Raw genomic sequence first — 23,281 nt, 5'->3', positions numbered from 1 at the left:
CTTGGACCTTTGCTCTTCCTAATTTATGTAAGACAGACAGACACGACAGACATACACTTTCTTTGTTTAGAAGCACGCAGCAGTCTGGACAGCAAACGCAAGGGGCGGTGAAACCATTATTGGAAGGCGGATTTAACCGAAATTTAAGGACACTTCTTCCAAAGAGTACACACGCTAAACCCGAAAACCACACACTTTTAAACAGCCTACAGAATGCCAATTAGCTATTCTATTGTCCGAGTGGTTGGAGGGTTAAAATGGGCTTACGGTTCAGCAGAGAACTAAGTTAGACTATAGCTGGGGTTTCCGCCCTGCTTGTCAATGGGCAGAATGACACCTTACCCCCGATTCAACATTGGGTGGATATAAATCTAAAGCGCAGAGAGACGCGAACGTGACCTGAATTTCATCAGACTGAAAGACAAGTACAGTGCGACCCCCATTGATAAGAACCGCCGTTTTAAGACCCTATGACCGGCACGGTGGCCTAGTGGTAAGGCGTCCGCCCCGTGATCGGAAGGTCGTGGGTTCGAACCCCGGCCGGGTCATACCTAAGACTTTAAAATTGGCAATCTAGTGGCTGCTCCGCCTGGCGTCTGGCATTATGGGGTTAGTGCTAGGACTGGTTGGTCCGGTGTCAGAATAATGTGACTGGGTGAGACATGAAGCCTGTGCTGCGACTTCTGTCTTGTGTGTGGCGCACGTTAAATGTCAAAGCAGCACCGCCCTGATATGGCCCTTCGTGGTCGGCTGGGCGTTAAGCAAACAAACAAACAAACAAACAAACAAAGACCCTATGTTTTAGAAAAAGACACACAACGCAATTGCCCAACTGACCGGAGTACACACACATTTGCCATATTAATATTATATAAAAAAAACAATTAAAAAAAAGGAAGACACAAACAATTCTAAGAAATAATGTGTGTTCGCCATTTAATACAGAACGGGTTTGGCAGGTATCTTCACGTGTGTCTTGATAAAGGAACATTATCAGTGTCAGTAATTTAAGGACTCAGTTCCCTGACATACATAGATCCTACGTGCTTACCAATACAAGATCTTTGTTCCTGGTAACCTTACAGGCACATCTTCAAACCCTCAGTGCAACGTTTACACAGACAGGTTCGGTTTCTTCTTTTGGGAACAATTCAGGTCACGTCCGCGTTTAGGTTTGCGCTGCCATTTTAGTGTAGCTTCAATTTCATTCCTCCCCCTACTGTGAGTTTGACAGCGGCACGCGTGTACCACTTCGAGAAATTTGTGTTTGTTGGTTTTGCATTGAAATGGTTCGAGGCTGATCTACGCAGCTGTGTTCAATCAGTGTGATATCAGAATTAATCGCAGTTCCCTGTGTGTGTGTTTTAACTTTAAACTGCGCTGGGCTTTAGAACAGGAATGTGTTGAATCAGTGTAATATCAGAATTAACCGCACTTCGCTGTGTTTGTATTTTAATTTTAAACTGCGCTGGGCTTAGGAACAGGAATGTGTTCAATCAGTGTATTATCAGAATTAACCGCACTTCCCTGTGTGTGTGTGTTTTAACTTTAAACTGCGCTGGGCTTTGGAACAGGAATGTGTTGAATCAGTGTAATATCAGAATTAACCGCACTTCGCTGTGTTTGTATTTTAATTTTAAACTGCGCTGGGCTTAGGAACAGGAATGTGTTCAATCAGTGTATTATCAGAATTAACCGCACTTCCCTGTGTGTGTGTGTTTTAACTTTAAACTGCGCTGGGCTTTGGAACAGGAATGTGTTGAATCAGTGTAATATTAGAATTAACCGCAGTTCGGCCCTGTGTGTGTTGAATCGAGGGAAAGGTGTCATTCTGCCCATTGACAAGCAAGGCGGAAACCCCAGCTGCTATAAATTGCGCTGGGCTTTGGAACAGGAATTTTGAAGAGTGGTTTATTCGTCTGAGGACTGTTTAGTTATTTATGTATTGTCGTGCTGCGTTTTTAGTGTTGGAACAGGGCACGAGTCAAACCCGGGCAGAGCATAGTGCAACGTTTCAATTTTAGCTGTGTGCATGTGTTTTAAATTTTACGTAAGTTCAACTGCGTTGAGCCTAATATTTAACAGAGAAATGTTGAAGCTTTGACGACGAATGTGTGTTTTGTATGTTGTCAGTGCTGCTCCGGCTTCATTTGTTAAAACAACGTAAGAGTCTAAACAGCTGAAAAGTAGTGGCACAACCTCAAACTCGCCTGGTGCGTTCAGCTGACCTTTCAAATCACTTAAAATGTGCTGAGCTTTCAATCAATATGATCAATATGAGGCTTATATCGCGCGTATTCCGTGGGTACAGTTCTAAGCGCAGGGATTTATTTTATTTTTTCAATTTTTATTCAAGGCGCAGGGATTTATTTATGCCGTGTGAGATGGAATTATTTTACACAATACATCACGCATTCACATCGGCCAGCAGATCGCAGCCATTTCGGCGCATATCCTACTTTTCACGGCCTATTATTCCAAGTCACACGGGTATTTTGGTGGACATTTTTATCTATGCCTATACAATTTTGCCAGGAAAGACCCTTTTGTCAATCGTGGGATCTTTAACGTGCACAACCCAATGTAGTGTACATGAAGGGACCTCGGATTTTCGTCTCATCCGAAAGACTAGCACTTGAACCCACCACCTAGGTTAGGAAAGGGGGGAGAAAATAGCGGCCTGACCCAGGGTCGAACACGCAACCTCTCGATTCCGAGCGCAAGTGCGTTACCACTCGGCCACCCAGTCCCAGTCCCCAGCTTTGAAGGAGAGGAATGTGTTAGCTTGAACCTTACACATGAGAATGACTGTGTGTTTTGTGCGTCGTGTTGCTCTTTGTGGAGACCGGTTAAGGCGAAAGAGAGTTGGTGTCAAACTTCACCCTTAATTAGTTCTGGGTGTTTTTAGGTTTGGTGTCATTTGGTGCTCATGAGTCTCAAAACAGATCAATTATGAAGGTAGGCTCGTCCGCCTGAAAAGGACTTCGTGTTTCATGTGTTGTGTTGCTCTTTCTGGAAGCTGTTCAGTGAAAGTGTTGGAAAATCAGTGCAAAACTTCAGCGGCTCAGCTGTCGGTTTTGTGTTTTAACTTTAACGGTAAACGGCTTTAACAACAGTGCGTAATGAGACTAAGGAGATTAATGGGTGTTTCGAGTGTTTGTGTGTGCCAATTGCTTGCTGGAATGCCGCCGTGGAATCCAGAACATAAGCAATATACCCACTCGATGCCAACCTCAGTCTGAATCCAGAACAGAAGCTATATACCCACTGGATGCCAACCCCAGTCTGAGGCTAATTGTGTGCTCTACTTTTCACTGACATTTAGCTGCTTAACACTACACACGATACTGTAGAATTGTGTCAGTGACACTTCCACCAGAACAATAAGAGAGACAATTGTGTTAGCATTTCGCATTGAGACACAGAGAGTCTGAAAGTGCATATAATGCGTGATAGGGAAAGTGTGTGTTCAGTTTGGCTTCGCTACTTGACACCAGAATCCTTTCATGTTAATAACAGCTGCGGAATGGAATCGGTGCTCCAGTAGGCTTGAGCAGCCACAGAAACATCAGCTGTGTGTTTTACTTTGCAGCGTTGAAATGCGGTCTGGAGTCGGCTCAAGTCGAATCAAGTTAACTTTCAACAGGTTGAAATGCTTTGAGCTTGAAATAAAAACCCAACAGTAATTCGAATTGACACTTCAGGCTACAGGTGCTGGTAAGGTTTGCTTTGAGAAACGATGAGAGTGAACGCAGCTGTGTTGATCCAGTGAAAATCTGCTTCGATGAAATAACCAGTGCCTCGTTATATTGGAAAGAGCCCGTGCTGCTATTATCAGAAATGGATCCTGTTTCGTCATTGTGTAACAAATCGATGGACTCCTGGCATGATGAAATTGTTCATTTTCCCCTGGAGAGAAAACAATGTGCTTCAATGGTTGGAACGTTTTCGCGTGGGTATGTTAGTGCTTAGCTTTACAGGAACTCGACGAAGGCTATAGGGGAAGAAGAACAGGTTTTCCCCTTGCGCACAGCAAAGTGTACACTGAACTTTATCTTCACAAAGAGCAACTGACAAATGATGCAGCCGCGGTTACAGTGACTGGTGGCTTTCACTGTATAGTTCTAGTGCGGTGTTTGGAATTCTTCTTCGCCGATTTAAAGGTAATAAAGAAACTGTGAAATTTAACGTGCGCAGTCAGGGCTGCCGGAATCACTGTGTAAACATGTCAAGATGAACTGCGTCGTTGATGCACGGTTCTAATTCAGTGGTTTAACCATATTTTATTCACTGTTGGTTATCTACAATCGTTTTACAAAACAACATAGATATATAACGACGACAAGTAAAAAGCTTATAGATATATTCTAAACATTATAAAAATGCACATTTACGATCACAATATGGCAAAAAAAGCGATTGAATCAGCACTTCAATCGCGTTGGGTTTTCTTTTTAAAAGAGAGAGAGAGAGATAGAGAGAGAGAGAGAGAGAGAGAGAGAGAGAGAGAGAGAGAGAGAGAGAGAGAGAGAGAGAGAGAGAGAGAGAGAGAGAGAGATTTAAATGTTTCTGTCGCAACGATGTTGATTTTAAATATGGTGCCCTGAAACGTTGAAGTGGTGATTCTAATTGAAAGCTACTCAAGGTGGGGAAACGATTACATTTTTAAACTTCAATGCTCGGCTGAAGAAACAGTCAGTGTCAGTAATGTGAAAAGCAGGTGGGCTTCTTCGGGTTAGGAAAAATATTCTATTTTTGCGGTTGGGTGAAAATGGAATCAAAAGTCTATTTTTAGCAGACTAACTTGCGGGACTTAATCACTTGTGATGAGCCTGAACCTATTGAGTAAATACCATCCTCGCTTGTCCTTGGCCCTGCAGTCCTTTATTCCTTTTCCAGAAATACGAGAACACGAACGAACACGAAAGATGTATCTGCGTTGTCATTGTGAAGAGGAATCGTGGTCAACATTTTTGACAGAAAAGCTCTCTAGATGAGTGCGTGTGAGTGTGTGTGTGTGTGTGTGTGTGTGTGTGTGTGTGTGTGTGTGTGTGTGTGCACTGCGTGCATGCGTGCGTGCGTGTGCCTCTCTCCCTCTCTCTCCCTCTCTCTCTCTCTCTCTCTCTCTCTCTCTCTCTCTCTCTCTCTCTCTCTCTCTCTCTCTCTCTCTCTTTGCTTATTCCATTTCCAACCCTTCTCAAACACGCACATGATCGTTAATGCAAAATCCCAAATCCGCGTATAGGTTTAACCCACATTTAATTAAAGTCCATTGTGTACTGAAGATTCCTTCTTGTGACGAGTATATTAATTAATGTCATTCTCTGACACCGTTAGCTTTATGCACATGTGTATTGCTACTTCACACGACACTTTAAACAAGATAAAACCTTCCTTCTCCTGTACACTTAGCTTACTAAATTTCAACAGTCCAAAAGCATTCTTTGGAGTTGGAGATTTGGTTGTTGATGAATCTAACTCGCAGAGTGACACAAATAGCTTTAAGAAATAATTCGTAAAAAAAAATCCACCCAAGCACAGGAGCATTGAGGTTGTTGAATTTTTGGTATTTGTGACCCTCCACCACGGAATGAGTCGCATGTCACCTCGCGCGGTTCTGCGCTAGGCTTAAAAAAGTCCGGGGGATGTCTGGTAACAGTGTGACGGTCACCTTAGTCACAGGCATATAACTCGAATAGTTTTCGCTCTTTTCTAAAACGGTTTTCACCACTGGATAGAGCATAAAAAACTCTTTCAGAAAATGTAAAAATATGAAAATCATGCAAAGGCGACATGCGACTCATACCGTGGTGGAGGGTCACATTTGGTCAAGCGGAGGGAGAGCCTGATCCAATACAAAAGCGTGGCCAGATTGGGTATGATGTGTAGAATCATTTTACGCGGGAAGGACTGTGTCTTTTACCCACATTTCATCAACGTCTGTTGCGTTCTCGTGTTCTTCTTGTGTCGAATAAATTACTTTCATCCACTAACTTTATTGCTATTTTACACGACCAAAAAACAAAACAAAAAATTAAAAAAAAGTTAAAAAGAAAAGACGATTCTCTCAACACAGTCAAACAATTGTTCGCTTGGGACGCACCAATAGAAAGCCGACTCGACGCGCGAGTAATTATGAAAGGCGGTGTAGCTTTTCAGCTGAATAAAACATTAGCTGTGCTGTTTAGAGGATAAATGCCATGGCAATCCCTCCACGTTGCCGCATAGACTATATATAGTTGGAGTCTGGTGGGAAATCACAAATAATTAGCTATATATGAGTCGTTATCCTCCACCTGTACATTTCTAAAGCAAGGCATCTCTTTATTTCGGCGTTACTAATGTTCAGTTTTCACAGTGTCGAATTAAAAAAAAAAATCCAAGAAATTCATGGTCACTACTTACATTATAACGAAAGTAATCTTCTTACGAGAGGTCCTGCAATTTACACACACATGGGTGTTTATCGTATGCACACGAAAAACGAAGAAGGGGGGGGGGGGGGGGGGGGGGGGGGGGGGGGGGGGGGGGGGGGGGGGGGGGGGGGACTACAAATTTTAAACAGGAAACGAGTGAACACTTAACGTCATGAGCGTTTTTATTTTCCTGACGCAAGTGTCTGAGGTCTGTTGAATAATTAATGTTGCGTTTAGAACATGTACATTGAAAAGGGTGGGGAATATACACCACGCCATTGTGAAAGGTTAACTAAATAAAAACTCGAAATTTAAAGTGCAGCTGTGAAGAAATCCCAATGTCATCGTGACATGGACACGTTTTGCATTTCAGGTACGGTGTAAATAGATTAGATTATGACTCGCTTACTAAAGTACGGTTCACATAATTATACGTCTTTTCCCTTCTCAAGTCAAGTCAGTTTTGGCTTATTTGTATACGAGTGTATCTGCGGTGTGTGTGTGTCTGTGTGTGATTGTGTGTGTGAGTGTGTGATTGTGTGTGTGAGTGAGTGTGTGTGTGTGTGTGTGTGTGTGTGTGTGTGTGTGTGTGTGTGTGTGTGTGTGTGCGTGTGTCCGTGTGTGAGAGGGAGGGAGAAAGACTGAGAGAGACTGAGACTGAACTTTATTTAACAAGGATACAGATTTATCCCTGGGCCTTTTCTTACAATCTGTTGTAAGCACACAAAAAAACCACCTACAAATGTAGGGGAAGGGCTCCTAATATGGACCGGCTTCTAATATGGACCACCTCCTGTTCTGACAAACTAACGGCGCTAGAGCGCTAAAAACAATTTCATTCGCTGTATTCACCCTCACTGGATAACTTGCACATGTCAAAACAGTTGCAAAAACACAAACCTCAAAACCGTTAGGCTTTTTCTCTTTTTTTCTCACTTTTGGCACCGTTCACTCTAAATTTGCCGCCTAAAAGGAACTCGTTTCTGTCCACAGCCAAAGCTTTTATCACACACAATTTGCTATATATGAGAGCTAAGACCGTATTTGTTACATTAGCAGTTTTGACCCCGAGTTTCTACTGCAAACAAAAAATAATAGCACAATCTCAAAGTATGTGTGAGTCCCCTAATATGGACCACCTTCAACAAATCGAAGAAATTAAAAGCTAAAGGCTATTTTTATTAATTCATTAAGAAGCTTGCTGAAAATAACCTGTAACTAGCCCTCGAGATTTCAAAAAAATATAACAAAAAGTCTTCTTTTCGTGGAAGTTGATAATTTCACTTATTTTCACTCTGTTTTTATATTTAGTCAAGTTTTGACTAAATATTTTAACATCGAGGGGGAATCGAAACGAGGGTCGTGGTGTATGTGCGTGTGTGTGTGTGTGTGTGTGTAGAGCGATTCAGACTAAACTACTGGACCGATCTTTATGAAATTTGACATGAGAGTTCCTGGGTATGAAATCCCCGAACGTTTTTTTCATTTTTTTGATAAATGTCTTTGATGACGTCATATCCGGCTTTTCGTGAAAGTTGAGGCGGCACTGTCACGCCCTCATTTTTCAACCAAATTGGTTCAAATTTTGGTCAAGTAATCTTCGACGAAGCCCGGGGTTTGGTATTGCATTTCAGCTTGGTGGCTTAAAAATTAATTAATGACTTTGGTCATTAAAAATCGGAAAATTGTAAAAAAAAAATAAAAATTTATAAAACGATCCAAATTTACGTTTATCTTATTTTCCATTATTTGCTGATTCCAAAAACATATAAATATGTTATATTCGGATTAAAAACAAGCTCTGAAAATTAAATATATAAAAATTATTATCAAAATTAAATTGTCCAAAACAATTTTAAAACACTTTCATCTTATTCCTTGTCGGTTCCTGATTCCAAAAACATATAGATATGATATGTTTGGATTAAAAACACGCTCAGAACGTTAAAACAAAGAGAGGTACAGAAAAGCGTGCTATCCTTCTTAGCGCAACTACTACCCCGCTCTTCTTGTCAATTTCACTGCCTTTGCCATGAGCGGTGGACTGACGATGCTACGAGTATACGGTCTTGCTGAAAAATGGCAGCTACTTGACTAAATATTGTATTTTCGCCTTACGCGACTTGTTGATAAGCTTCTTTAGTTTCCTGGTGTGCTCCAAATAATGCTCTCAATCAACCCGAAACAGATAAATCTAAAGCATCTTTTAATTAGTCTGACTTGAACGTTAAGTTGTATCATGTTATTTTGAAGTATAGGGGACTTTTTACAGTGATCCGCGAAGGCCGCTTTACTGGTCCATATTAGGAGCCTGAAATTGTAAGCTAAGGACAAAAATGTATTACTTCTGTTCATATGCTGGTGCGGACTCTCGTGAAAGTGAATTTCTTTTCCCGTTTGAACTGAATTGACAGACACAGTAAAAGACGGTGACATTTTGAATTATGCCATCCACAAAAATGTCACCCGGTCATTTCAAACCCTCAACATAGATTTCTACAACGCACGAAAATGTACAGTGATCTTATTCAGGACTGACTGCGTTGGTGTACGTAGCTTCATGGAGAGACACGACGCTGAAGGAATGCGGTTTAAAACGATAACAATCACACACGTGTGTTGACATAAGCGTCGTGAAGTTTTTCTTCCCTCCCACTCCTTGTCTGTTTATTTGTTAATAGTTTATCTTTACTTTCTTTATTTTTTTTGCAGACAATATGCAGGGTGTGGCACGAACACGGCACACACACACACACACACACACACACACACACACACACACACACACACACATACACACACACACACACACACACACACACACACACACACACACACACACACACACACGTAAATACAATCTTGTTATAATACTACTACTAATAATGCATAATATTTATATAGCGCATGTATCCAGGGTTTAACCCTGCTCAAAGCGCTGTACAATATCAATATCTTGTTATCAAGATTTTCTGTTGCGACGTTATACTTGAGCGTTTTCTGTATGTATGTGTGTGTGTGTGTGTGTGTGTGTGTGTGTGTGTGTGTGTATGTGTGTGTGTGTGTGCGTGTGTGTGTGTGTGTGTGTGTTTGTTTGTTTGTTTGTTTGTTTGTTTGTTTGTTTGATTTTAGTTTTTTTGCTTGTGTATGTGTGTGTGTGTGTGTGTGTGTGTGTGTGTGTTTGTTTGTTTGTTTGTTTGTTTGTTTGATTTTAGTTTTTTTGCTTGTGTATGTGTGTGTGTGTGTGTGTGTGTGTGTGTGTGTGTGTGTGTGTGTGTGTGTGTGTGTGTGTGTGTGTGTGTGTGTGTGGTGTTTACGCAGATGTGTAAGAACGTCATTATGTTTTCTTTGTGCAGGGACACGCATAGTGCTGTCGTCACAATGTTACATGTGATAAGTTGAGTTAGCACACCTGTTAAAAGCTGAGATCCCTGTAATGTTATTATGACTATCCGCGGTTATAGGTGTTTGAAAAAAAGGATTGGCCTGAGAACCCTGTACCGAATTCTGGACCACGGCTAGGACATTGGTCCCGACATCTCGAGGTCCTGGGTTCGAATCTCTGTGGATGCGTTGTGGCATCCGCTGAATCCTTCTTAAAAATATAGTATGCTAAGCCCTGAGAGAGCAAACCAGCTCAGAAGTAAAGCGATGAATTTAGCTTTCAAGGTTATGCAGGCAGATTGTGTAGGTTGGGTTTTAAGCCGCCTTCGCTGTTTTGAATTCGGTACAGGATTCTCAGCCCTATCTTTTTTGTTTTGAAGCACCTAGGCCCCGAGAGACCTTAGCTGTTAGGGTTTGACTCGAAAGCAATGACTCTGTCAAAGCATTGACCAGACAGTAGTCTAAATTACTGAGTTTTTTTCTGATGCCTTTTCGTTGTTTTTTGTTTCCCAGATGGAACACCCTGGCACCGAGGACGACTTTCCAGAGGTGATGAATATTTTGTCTATTTCAGTAGGCCTAGTTGATTATTTGATTGTGATAGCAAAAATGTGCATTGGTATTTACAGGTATGGTTCCCCCCAGGACGTTTTGTGTACTTTTGAGAGGGAATTGCGTTATAGAAAAGTTGTTGAAAGTAGATCTGCTGAAAGAATTATTAATGATAAATTGAATTTAATGAAGAAATGTCAGTATAAAAGAGACCAATGAAAACGGATGCTCCCCGCCACATAAAAAGGCAAAAAAGTAAGGTTGAAGCAGCCTGCCTGCAACTGAGTTCCAAAAAAGAAAAGAAAAACAAGTCGCGTAAGGCGAAAATACAATATTTAGTCAAGTAGCTGTCGAACTCACAGAATGAAACTGAACGCAATGCCATTTTTCAGCAAGACCGTATACTCGTAGCATCGTCAGTCCACCGCTCATGGCAAAGGCAGTGAAATTGACAAGAAGAGCGGGGTAGTAGTTGCGCTTAGAAGGATAGCACGCTTTTCTGTACCTCTCTTTGTTTTAACTTTCTGAGCGTGGTTTTAATCCAAACATATCATATCTATATGTTTTTGGAATCAGGAACCGACAAGGAATAAGATGAAAGTGTTTTTAAATCAATTTGGACAATTTAATTTTGATAATAATTTTTATATATTTAATTTTCAGAGCTTGTTTTTAATCCAAATATAACATATTTATATGTTTTTGGAATCAGCAAATGATGGAGAATAAGATAAACGTAAAGTTGGATCGTTTTATAAATTTTTATTTTTTTTTTTTACAATTTCAGATTTTTAATGACCAAAGTCATTAATTAATTTTTAAGCCACCAAGCTGAAATGCAATACCGAAGTCCGGGCTTCGTCGAAGACTACTTGACCAAAATTTGAACCAATTTGGTTGAAAAATGAGGGCGTGACAGTGCCGCCTCAACTTTCACGAAAAGCCGGATATGACGTCATCAAAGACATTTATCAAAAAAATGAAAAAAACGTTCGGGGATTTCATACCCAGGAACTCTCATGTCAAATTTCATAAAGATCGGTCCAGTAGTTTAGTCTGAATCGCTCTACACACACACACAGACACACACACACACACACGCACACACACACGCACACACGCACATACACCACGACCCTCGTTTCGATTCCCCCTCGATGTTAAAATATTTAGTCAAAACTTGACTAAATATAAAAAGCAGGCCTAGTTTCTGTGTGACATTACGTGTATCTACCCTATTTGCTTGTGGTCAGTCTTCTAATATTCGAAAATTGACAGAAAGAATTTGTTACACGTATATGAACTGAAAAATGAAATGTATGCAGAAGCCAACTATATGTTGCGGGAGGGAGCGGTTGACATGCGCGCCTGAGATTTCCAAAACTAATAAAGGGTTCCCGAATACATTCAGCAATACAGCGAGCGCGAAGGCCTTTCCGTTGTGTCTTAGAAGACGCAAACACAAAATTGCTTCCTTTGACGGAATCTATATTTTTGCCTGTAATACCTCCGGCAAACCATGCAAGTTATAAAAAAAAATGTCAGACTGGTTTCAGAAGCCATCCATAAGCACATGCGGTGGCTATAAGATTAAACAATATTAAAACGACACCACCATAAGCCATAGACTTGTTGTTATTTTCATGTTTATAAATGTATGTACATTTCATGTATAATTAAATGGAAATAAAACATTGTTTAAACCAAATATTTAAAAGAATTTTCAATTAAATTTTGCCTGACTGTTTCAGATGAAAAACATGACCTCAGAAGATGCCGACGCACTGCAAGTGAGGGCCCGTCAGAACGTGGTGCTCTGCATGCTGGGTCTCATCTTCAACGGCACGCTCCTCGTCGTCGTCAGCATCTCAGTGCGCCTGCGCAGATCCTCCAAGTACCAGTTGATAGCCAGCCTCTCATTGGCCGACGTCATGCTGGGGCTGATTTACCTCCCTTTGGACACCAGCATGGCGCTACAGGGAGGGGTGTGGGGGCACGGGTGCTGGCTCATGTATTTTACCTACGGATTGCAGGAGTTCGTCATGCCTACAATAGTTTCGTTGACCTTGTCCGCGCTGTGTATAGAGTACTCCGCGACGATGTTCTGCAGCGTTACGCCGAAGCTGAGAAGACGGATCGCGGTGTTAGGAGTGTGCATACCGTGGTTGACAGGTTTTCTGGCGCTGATGCCTGTCTGTCTGAAACGCATCGTGACTTCCAGCGGCTCGTTCACAGCCGCCTGCGTTGACCACCACTGGGACGCTCCCACGATCATCTTCCTGATAGGACTCTTCGGGTTCCTGCCTCTAACGTTTCTAACGGGCGCTCTCCTGCTGATGGTGGTGTGTCATTGCTGCCGGCCTCCGGACGAGCGTATAGCCGTCAGGACCATCATCTCCAGGAGCGAGGGCGTGTACCTGACTCACGAGGTGGCCGACACCTTCTTCGCCTGTCTCATATCGCTGGCCTTCAACCTGCCCTTTCTCGTGGACTTCTCCTTGCACTTGCAGTGCGAGGGCATGACGTGTCACAGCCCCACGCGCGGGCAGCACGTGCTGGAGGTGCTGAGGACCACGGAGTCCATCTTCTTCCCCGCTGTGTGGATGCTGGGCATGGAGTTCCGCCACGGGCTGTTCACGTCGTGCAAGTGCTGCTACCGCTACTGTGACGTAGATGTGGAGAACAGCATCACTTGATAGGGAGTGTTCTTGCAGGGTGTGTCGTAGGCTCTATCTTGCAGGGGGCCCGGGTAGCTCAGTTGGTAGAGCACTGGACTTGTGATCCGAAGGTCGCAGGTTCGAATCCCGGCAGGGACGGGCACGGGTATCCATATCCCACCCCCGTGTCACCACAGTGGCACGTAAAAGACATCGGTCATTCTGCCATAAATGCAGCTGGCCGATTACACCCAAACACGCATACACCTGGGTAGCGCGACTCTTGTTGCTGCTAGCTTTCCACTGGGAGGAAGCGACCCAAATTTTCCAGCATTGGGATAATAAAGTAAATAAAATAAAAGAAAAACAATATTTTGAGTTCCGACACGGGCTGTTCACGTCATGCAAGTGCTGCTACAACTACTGTGACGTAGATGAGGAGAACAGCATCACTTGATTAGAGACTCCTCTTGCAGGATATATCGTTACATCGATTTGAGTGTTTTGGAGTGGTGCAGCATGCATTGCCGTAACAGGGAGTTCACGTCGTGCTCGTGCTGCCACCGCTACTGCGACGTAGATGTGGAGAACAACATCACTTGAAAGAAAATAATAGAGGTGAAAAGCTTATGCATGACAGTGTATGTGTACTGCCATATATTCTTGGTGAATGGGTACGCTCAAAGTGTGTGGGTGTTTATGGCAAATCCTCATTTGAGGGGGATTTCGCAACAGAATGTGATCGAAGCTTTCTCGAAAGTGTCGTTATGAGGCTTGTCAGTTGGTGAAAGCAGGGCCGAGTAGCACGAGAAAGTTACCAACCGGGTGGGAGTTACCCTTGGTGTTGGATTGGTTGACATTGAGATTTGTTGAGACTCCGGGGTTTGCTCTCTCCCGTTTGGGTGTCAACTCATTTCCCTTCGCACACCTCAGCTCAAATTTGCATCGCTCACAAAGGAGTTATTTATACAATAAAATCCTCTGGTGTAAGGTTTGTGATCACCATCGTGTCCTGCAATTGTTGCTGCCCGTATACCACGATATGGATATGAAAAACAGCATCATGTGATGGTATACTTCTGTTTAGTACACTCTTTGACTGCAATTTATGTTCCTTATATGGTCAAACGCGTCTTTTTAAATTTCCAAATAAGGTCAAAGGTGGTATAAAGCTTTGGTTACAAACTGGTTACTCCAAACATAATATTATTGACAGTGACTTTCACCTGTATGTGTCATAAACCTATGCAAGTTGTGTAAGGCCAAAAAAAAAAGGTCTGTTTACGGTAACATAGGCCCAAAAAATAGGGTCGGTAGGTCGGGATTTTTTTTCTTCCCCAAAACCATATTTTTACGTTATTTTGCCAAAAAACCACGATTTTTTTTCCCAAATGCCAAACAAAAGTCTAGGGTCGCGCGAAAAAACTAGGGTCGGTCGGGTTACCGTAAACAGACCTATTTTTTTTTTGGCCTAACAAGTATGTGTCTGCTAAAAACAATCTCGTTGAGGTTATGTTACCAAAGAATCAGAAAACTTCCCAGAATGGGTCGCTATAAGTCTTCTGGCATCGACGAATACATTTTCTATCTCTCAAGACTCATACATAAGTTTTGCCATTGAGTCCTCTGGAAATTGTGTGAAAGCTTTGAGGTTCTGTCATTGTCATGTGGATGTGTGATATGTATGACCTGAAGGGGATTCAGAGTTCTCCAGAAATCTTGCAGATTAATAGCGCATTAATAGCACCGAGATGTGAGGTTTGAAATCACTTAAAGTGTAACTAAACAAGCAAAAAGGAAAAACATCGTACAGCAACCTTTACACTTTGATATGAAGAAGGGCCTCATATACTGTCGAACTGCGAAAAAAATTTTTTTTTCTCTCACTCGGACACTGTTTGACGGACATGTGAAGTGCGCGCCAGGAACGACAATCTTCCTAGTTTACCTGATTAATGCCCTTAATTTTTGGTTCTGGTACTTTCAGTTCCGGCTGTTGTCATCAATCTACCAAAATAAAAGATCAAACGGAGTTTTTGATTTTTATTTCATGGTTCAGAAAAATATTGCTTATTTTCTGAAGTCAACAGTTTTAGCGAATCTTTCTTTGATTTTTAAAAGTCATTTCAGATTTTTGAAAAATAGTTAACGGTTAGTAATTACCAATATATCGTAAACAAACATATCGATAGGTTTTGGTAAGAAGACACAAGTGCGATGAATGTGGTACCAGTATTTTTGTGGTAAGTAAGGATGCATTTCTTTGCTGTAAGCACATTTACAATGCACATTTAATCTGTTTAGCAACATAAACGAAAGCATGGTACAGTGCCGCTTGTTTGTGGTCTATCTTTTCGCGGCAGATGCGTAACAATTAGGGTCTAAGTTGGAAAAAGCTGCTCGGAACCAGAGCAGATTTGGCTTGGGTTCTTTGAGTGTGAATGATCGACGAGTGGCTTGACATTTTTAACGAATCATTACTGTAGCCTACTTGAAACCATCATCTGTTTCTGAATTTGTCATCAGTTATGATTGAGCAGTCTCATAGGAATCGTCCATAAAATGTTAAACCGAAAAAGGGCAGACGATTCTGAATCACACAGGCTGCTGTACAAAATCAGATCTAAAACGATATTTTGAACTGCGACGTCTGCGTAAATGCCCTGTAACAAAATACCTTGTCCTGGTCATGTGTATACACATCAGCTTCTATTGGGAAGATCAGTATTTTATATTAATCACAAATACAAGATTAGAAATAGTTCTGAAGATCGCCTTTGATTTCAGTTTCAGCGGCAAACTAGCAGATCTGTCCAAACCGGCATCGTTTCATGGTTGAAACTTGAATAATCCCAAATAGATCTGAGTCGGGGTAAGTTTTACAGTATTTCAATTTTTTACGGCAGTTTTATTTAAAGATAGTGTAGTGGATGTCTCTGGCGAAGACTACAGTTATATGAATTTTTTGTTGTAATATTAAAATGATTGTTCTTTATTTACACAATTGAATAATTTGTATTTATTTGTTTGCAGATGACGGCATACTGAGTGCTCCAAGAACATACGCCTGCTGGCATTTTGTGTCTTTTCTGAAGACGTCGAGGCAAGCAGAAGTCACGGTCCTGGCCACACACACACAATGACATGAACAAGAAATGATATTTTTTCATGGGCATATCCAGTATTAAAACTTTCTTACCATGCAAATGCAACGATTAGAATTTTGAGAAGGTCATCGGTCACACACACACACACACACACACACTGGGCGGATCCGGAGGGGGGTTCCGGGGTTTTCGGACCACTTAGGAGCCGGCCTTTGTATTCTAAGTGACGATTTTGGAAAGAAGTTGGCTAATTAGTTTGCTCAGGTTGCGCCAGATCGATCAATTGTCCTTGTTGTGATTCAAATTTTTCTTCTTAATACATTTACTTTTTTGGAAGGTGTATTAGGGGATGTTTCTTGGCTCAGATTGATCCATTTTCCTTGTTTTTATCAACATTTGTCGGACCCCCCCCCCCCCCCCCCCCCCCCAAGAAGGTTGAACGCTTTGCGTCTTCAACTAAACGCTTCGCGTCGTCAAATTGTCCCTAAAAGAAATTTGGAAACTCCCCCTTAAAAATGATGTGATCCGCCCCTGCACACACACAAACACACACAAATAGAGAAGTAATAAATGGATACAGTTTTTCTTTATTTAAATTACAATCAGAAGTGGTCGTAGAACAGGCACTGTAAACAAAACCTAGCATGATATACCACTTGTGTGATGTTTCGGTCAATATCTTTATTTTCCTTTCAGAAATACATTGGCGTTTTGAATGTCAAGGGAAGTGATACAAATGCTGCAGCGGGCTATCAAGAACGCGAAGGCAAACAAGGTAAATACCTACTTCTGACATTAGTTTACTTATTAACTCTTTCTATACTGGCCATTATCTCCCCAGTCTCTCCCCAGAAACTGGCCATTTGCATGGGTTTGCAAAAAAATTCTCAAAAATAAACAAAACAAGGTGCAGCCTTCAAACTCATAGGTTTTATTGTGAATATATTGCTAAAACATATGCCAAAGTTTGGTTTCATTGTTGTGAAAACAAATAAAAATATGATGTCCAGAATGTATGGGTATATTTTACGCAATACGAAAAAGGGGTATGTATTTTGACTTGGAAGCATTTTTTCTTATGAAGGCTCTGTTTGCAACAAAACTGTTTCTGTTTACTTGTATGAAGATTGTGCTTACACAAAAACATAACAAATACCAACTGATTTTCCATTTGGTGGTCATGTAAGCATTGTGAACATGTCCGAAAAATCTGATCACACACCATGTGGTCGACATGCAGACCTGAACGGCCAGTGTATGGTGGCAGAGTTGGAAAATAGGAAAAGTCTTGATGCCAATCCTTCATCAAAAACCGAAGAAAATCGTCATTGTAATAAGTTTGCTTTATTCTAAATCAAACGACTAGGATAGATGACAGACACAACGACAAACACATTCAATTCTATGTAAAACATACACAATGCTCACGTTAACAAGCTGGCCATAACAATGTGCCCATCGTGCATGAAGTGTGGCTTTGGTCGGATCAGTAGCCGTGCTTTGTCTGCGATGCTAAACATGAAAATTTGTTAAAGCGACGATTTAGCAATGTTGTTGTTGCTGCTGCTGCTGTCTGTTCTTGTCACGACATCTCGTTTTTTCCCTCCTGATTCTGAGAAGAAGCTGTTTAATTGTGATATCAGGCCTAGGAACCCCTGATTTTCACTTGGAGCATTCTCAAAGAAACTTAGCGTATGTTAAGAAAAATGAGTGTACTCCACACTTTGTCTTTTGTTGTTCGTTGTCGTTGCATGTCTACCGTTCCACAGCCACCTACTATAGCTGATGGGGTCTATGTCGACCAAAAGAATGGGATTCACTGTAGGTCGAGTTCCTGTAGGTGGATTCTCTGTATACCTAAGACTTTAAAATTGGCAATCTTGTATACAGGGAATACCACAGGGTGTAGTTCCTGTAGCGTTTTGCTAATATCAATGAAAGTCACGTGATGCTTAGCGACATCGTTAGAATTTGATGTTTTTCGATCTTTTTTTTATATTTCTTAGAAATTCGAGTATGGTTTGCAAGTTTTATTGAAAAACTGCACCCTGTGGGATTCCCTGTATACTAGATTGCCAATTTTAAAGTCTTAGGTATACAGGGAATCCACCTACAGGAACTCGACCTACAGAGAATCCCACTCTTTTGGTCGACATAGACCCCATCAGCCCTACTATAAGTGCAAGTGTTAAATGACGTATTTACACAAAAGACTGCTTGCAGACAATCATGTGATGCCAATGACAGGTAAGGACATGTGGTAATACATACTACGTTTTGGAACCAGGGAAAATGCAGCACAAATTATTTATCAACCAAATTGATTGACTTGTGCACCACGACAAAAGTTTTCTTTGATCCATAAAAGTGTTTTGCCAGAAAAATTGCTCTGAACATCAAGTACCCTGCAAGTTGTCACACATTTACATTATTGAAATAAAAAGAAAACACACCAGTAACCAGGTTAGGTACGTTAATATCTATAATCAATATCTCGGCACGTTACTGCCTTCTTCGGGATGGTAAGCTGAACATTATTGAACAAAATAATCGGTTTAGATTGTATACTTTGATTCCTGAACGAAGAAGCAGAGGTACTGCATACAACTAGGACTGTAATATCAGCTTTTGCCTGAAACACACACACATACACTTATAACATTGATGCAATGTCATTGTATGAAGCCAGAACAATCACTAACTTACATAGTTGGTCACACAATTACCTATCACTGAACAATAAATCGAAGTCGGGTGGATTCAATGACTAAAGCAGTAAAGGCTTTGAAAAAACCCTCATCACAAAACATCCCCCCCCCCCCCCCCCCCCCCAAAGAAAAAAAAAATAATAAATGAAATAAAACAGGTTGTGTATATATAGCGCAGTAAACACCATGCAGGTACAAGCAAAGATTTGACAGTGATTATTCTTGTTTTATATAGCATACATTTTCTAGTTTTAATCTCTCTCTCTCTCTCTCTCTCTCTCTCTCTCTCTCTCTCTCTCTCTCTCTTTCTCTCTCTCTCTCTGGAAAGTAATTTATTGACCTGTGGGTTATTTGCGTTTGTATACACATTGGTGATTCGTAAACTATGTTGAAAGAGATTGTCAAACAATATTATATGGGGTGTCTTAAAAAAAAAAAAAAGGTATATCAACAAAATCTGTCATTATTATCAGGCACACGGTTTTAACAAAGCTATGTCACGGAATACAACATAAGTGGCTTAAAAAGTCGTGTTTTTGTGTGTGCAGGATATTTGCTAGGACAGGACCTCAAGCTGAACCAGCACAACAGCGATGCATTCTTCCATGGCTTCCACAAAAGTCTTTCACCTATAGCGGGCATTGCATACAGATAGTCCAAAATCTTTAGACCAATTATCCCTCTGTTCCCATGTTAAACATGGAATAATTCTGGACAAATGCGAGGACGTTAGCTTTTTTTTAAATTTTTTTTTTATCATTTTACTTATCATTAAAACTTGTTTAGATTTCGATTCGTAAACCATTTACAGTAATCCTTTGTTTTGTAACTTTGTTCATCTTACCACAGTCACTTCGTTGTTTAGATTTATCATTAAATTTGTTACCATTATGCAGGAAAAATGTAGAATAAAACCAGGAGAGCTTTCGGTAGAAGATATTTCCTGTGTCAAAAGTTAATGCTTATTCTGATTGATGGGTGCTCCAAACTAAGTTATTTTGACTGCCTTATTCGAATTCATTTCCAAGACAGGGCTGAGAAGTGGAGAAGCTTAGGAGAATATCGTAAAAATTGTCTGGGTGTTTATGCAAAACTTTCGAATATGTCAGATTTTACTTTAGAGATTTTAAATACTGTTAACTGACAGAAATGCTATAACTTCTACACCAATTGACTGGATAACTTCATATTCAGCATACTTAAACTTGATTTTATGCATGTGCAGTTCACAAAGTGGCAAATTTGTAGGTTAAATTATCTAACTTTTGCATCACCAATGACACCAACGCTTTCGTGTCTGATGATTGCCCTGAACCTAGCTGTAACTGCATGCTTTCTTCAGGTTATCGATAGCCTGGGGGTTGAAGGGGATGTTTTTACATACTCAGACATTCAAAATAATCAAAAAGGTAAAATCCTGAAGGGTTTAAATTAGGTAAAAATGGCTACCGCTCAATGTCAAAACTCGTTCTGTTTAGTCGACCCCCGAATTTGGAGAAAAAAATTAAAATTGCACAAAAGTCAGACCATTCAATTTACAAAATTGCCACTTACTGGAAAGGCAGAACATAAACTGAAGTTAATGAATACTATATATAAAATAATTGGTTCAACAGATGCAGAAGTAATTTGCATGGTTGTGGGTGTCCTTTTTAGGGGGGTCAACCCTGTAGAAGAGACGATTTTCTTTAATTATCAATCCGTAATATATTGTTTGTTATGCATACAAGATTAACATTGACAAATACTTCAAGACTCCTCATTGATCTTAAGAAATGTTGTGGTTTTTTTTGTTACTGACTGATTCACTTTCTATTCACTTTACTCTACATAAGTCACGACAAGAAAAGCAAGGGAGGTAATTTCTTCGGAAGAGGTAATTCTCTCCCCTCAGAACGATTGTTGTAGTTTGTTTGATTTTGATTTTGTTCCCTTCTAATAAGTATTATTTAAAATAGATCTTTACATCTTGATGTGAAAGGCGCAGTACCCCCCTCCCCCCAGGATGTTAAATTCTAGGTTGTGTCCATGTAAAATCCTGATCCTAGTCAAGATCCGAGTTGGTTTTTCATGCAACTGTGCCTCTTTATGCCACTCAATTAGACATACTTTGCAATCCATAATTGCACGAAACTAAGTACAGGAAATACGTTGTTGTCGTGTTTTTAATATTACATAATGAAATAAAAAATGTCACAACTGGTTTCGTGTTGGGCTTTCTCTCTCTGTCTGAATCTCATAATTACTTCCTTCTGAGGCCTGAAATGTGTTGCAGGCATTGTTCAGCTTACATTTATTGTTACAATTTTTGTGGATATGTTATTAAGTGTGTCTGTGTTTCTATCATTCGTTATCAGTGTGGTTAAAAAAAAAAGCACACGTCAAAGTAATTTACCCTTCATCATTATCAAAACATGCAGATACAGGTAATAAATATTTGTGATACTTTAAACAAATACAATGTTTGTTTGTTGCGTTTTTTTCATTTTTTCAGAGCAAACACACATCGTATTTGTTCAAACGTGTATATTCTGCACTTTCTAATACCCTGCATGGATCTCCAAATCAAGAATAATGAAATGTCGTCTAATAGCCCTGCAGCACTTACACGAACATGATAGAAGCTTGCATGCATGCACCCAGGCTCGCTGTCTTCGGCTAAAAGAGCTTACCGTTGGATCTTCGCTCAGACAAATGTAGCTGTCTTGTCCACTTGCTCCTGTCGCATAGATCTGCAATGTGCAACATCATCTTTGATTAATAAGTCTGAGGCACAGACAAACACACACGCGCGCACATAAAAACATACTCACAGACGTGGTGGTGGAAACTGGACATTCGCCGTATAACAAAATCAAGAGATTCATTTGTGTGTGTATGTTTAATCAAAAGTTCATCTTGCGCACATTCAGTCTGTATTGTAACAGGACCCATCCCGTAAAAACTTCGAACAGATCTATAGTATTAAATTCTGAAATCCTTGACAAGTTTTTTTCTCCAATCATCTGTATCTGACCGAAGTAAAAAAAAAAATAAGCCAGTACACGCATCTACCCCCTTACACGACAATACATGTATATGTGGCGAAAAAAGAATCGAGAGGGGGGGAACAAGGAATAAATTAGATCCAGAAACAATTCCACTTCATCATTCCAAAATTCAAGTGTGAAGTGATCAGATACTGTGGTAAAGATACGTGCTTAGTATCACAACTGAAAATACAAGCCCTAGGGTATCAAGGAAACAATTAAAGTTAAGGAAAGATCAACAGAAATGTCGAGAACATGTAAAATATTGTACTTACAATCCGTTTCAGCATGCTCTTCGAATAATAATCTCCCAGTCAGCCTCGTGCTTACGACTTCGACAGGATGTTGCCTCTCACGCTGAGCCAGTACATTTGGAGTGAATTCAAAGGCCAGAGATGCAGTACAAGCACATTAGTTAGATCCAATTCATTTACATTGTACCTTGCCCAATTTATGGCTATTTCTGTTGGTAACATCACACATGTGGCAAGCAGTGCTTGTTGCCGACTCTGCTGGGACAGGCAGCAGACGATTTTATTTAGGAACCAAATTCTGATTGGTTAAAACATAAAACCGGAACTCAAAGTACCACTTGTTCTTTGGAAGTATCAAATCAAGAACAGATAAGCAGGTAAATCTGAAATGGGTTCAACACTTTTAAAAAATCGTAGTAAATCAGAAAACACAGTAAACGTTGGAAAAATCGTCCAGTATCGCTTCTACAGGTCTATACTTGGACAAAACATAAAGCAATTCAGTAAAGCTGACACTTCAAAATGTCTGTTTAGTTACACTTTAATGCTACTCTACTTAAATCATTTTTAATTTTTTTAATTTTTTTAATTTTTTTTATTTAAAGGCACAGTGCGCCTCCCGTAAACCATCACAGACTTTTACACACAGTACAAACACCCTTCCATTTGAACGCTCACCAAACGGGAACATCCTAGGTGCCCTACGTAAAGAGCGAGCAATTTTCAAAGAATTAATTTTGCGGATTGTGTCAGAGACAATCGGACCGTGGTGCGTTTTGGCGCTAGACCTAACTTTTAAAATCGAAATAATAAATTGACAGCTTGTTACACAAACATTCTTAAATCATAAAAGAATTCTTTTTTCATCAAGACAAGATCAGTACAATTCGAAGTTTTGAAAGTTTGAAAAAAGAAACGCCCGGAAGCAGGGTCACGCAAGGTCGTGGTTCTCGTAGCAGACGACGGTTTATGCCTATCGCCAGTTCCTCTGAACAGTCAAAAGCCATCGCGAGAGTTCTTGTGAATCGCAGCCGTTTGTTTCGTGCATAGTCAGAGGTACACAATAACGTGCTATTGCAGATAAGCTCACAGCGAGTCGCATTCAAATTACTAACTGACGACTGCATTGTGAAAAAGGGAAACTGGATCACACGGGTTCACGATGGCTCAGGGG

General features: G+C 40.6%; 1 protein-coding gene across 1 annotated transcript in view; it reads left to right on the top strand.

Moving 5' to 3' along the window:
• Positions 1-14,637, top strand: part of LOC138948694 (uncharacterized) — a gene marked incomplete in the record, with an annotated part of 40,127 nt that extends 25,490 nt beyond the window's left edge. Inside the window, 2 exon segments of the mRNA XM_070320294.1 lie at positions 10,314-10,349; positions 12,104-14,637. Of these exon segments, the coding sequence (XP_070176395.1) occupies positions 10,314-10,349; positions 12,104-13,048 (981 nt within the window).
• Between the last annotated feature and the right edge of the window lie 8,644 nt (positions 14,638-23,281).

This window comes from Littorina saxatilis, linkage group LG1, assembly GCF_037325665.1.
Source record: "Littorina saxatilis isolate snail1 linkage group LG1, US_GU_Lsax_2.0, whole genome shotgun sequence".
NCBI lineage: Eukaryota > Metazoa > Mollusca > Gastropoda > Littorinimorpha > Littorinidae > Littorina > Littorina saxatilis.
This window is presented reverse-complemented; position numbering and strand designations above follow the sequence as displayed.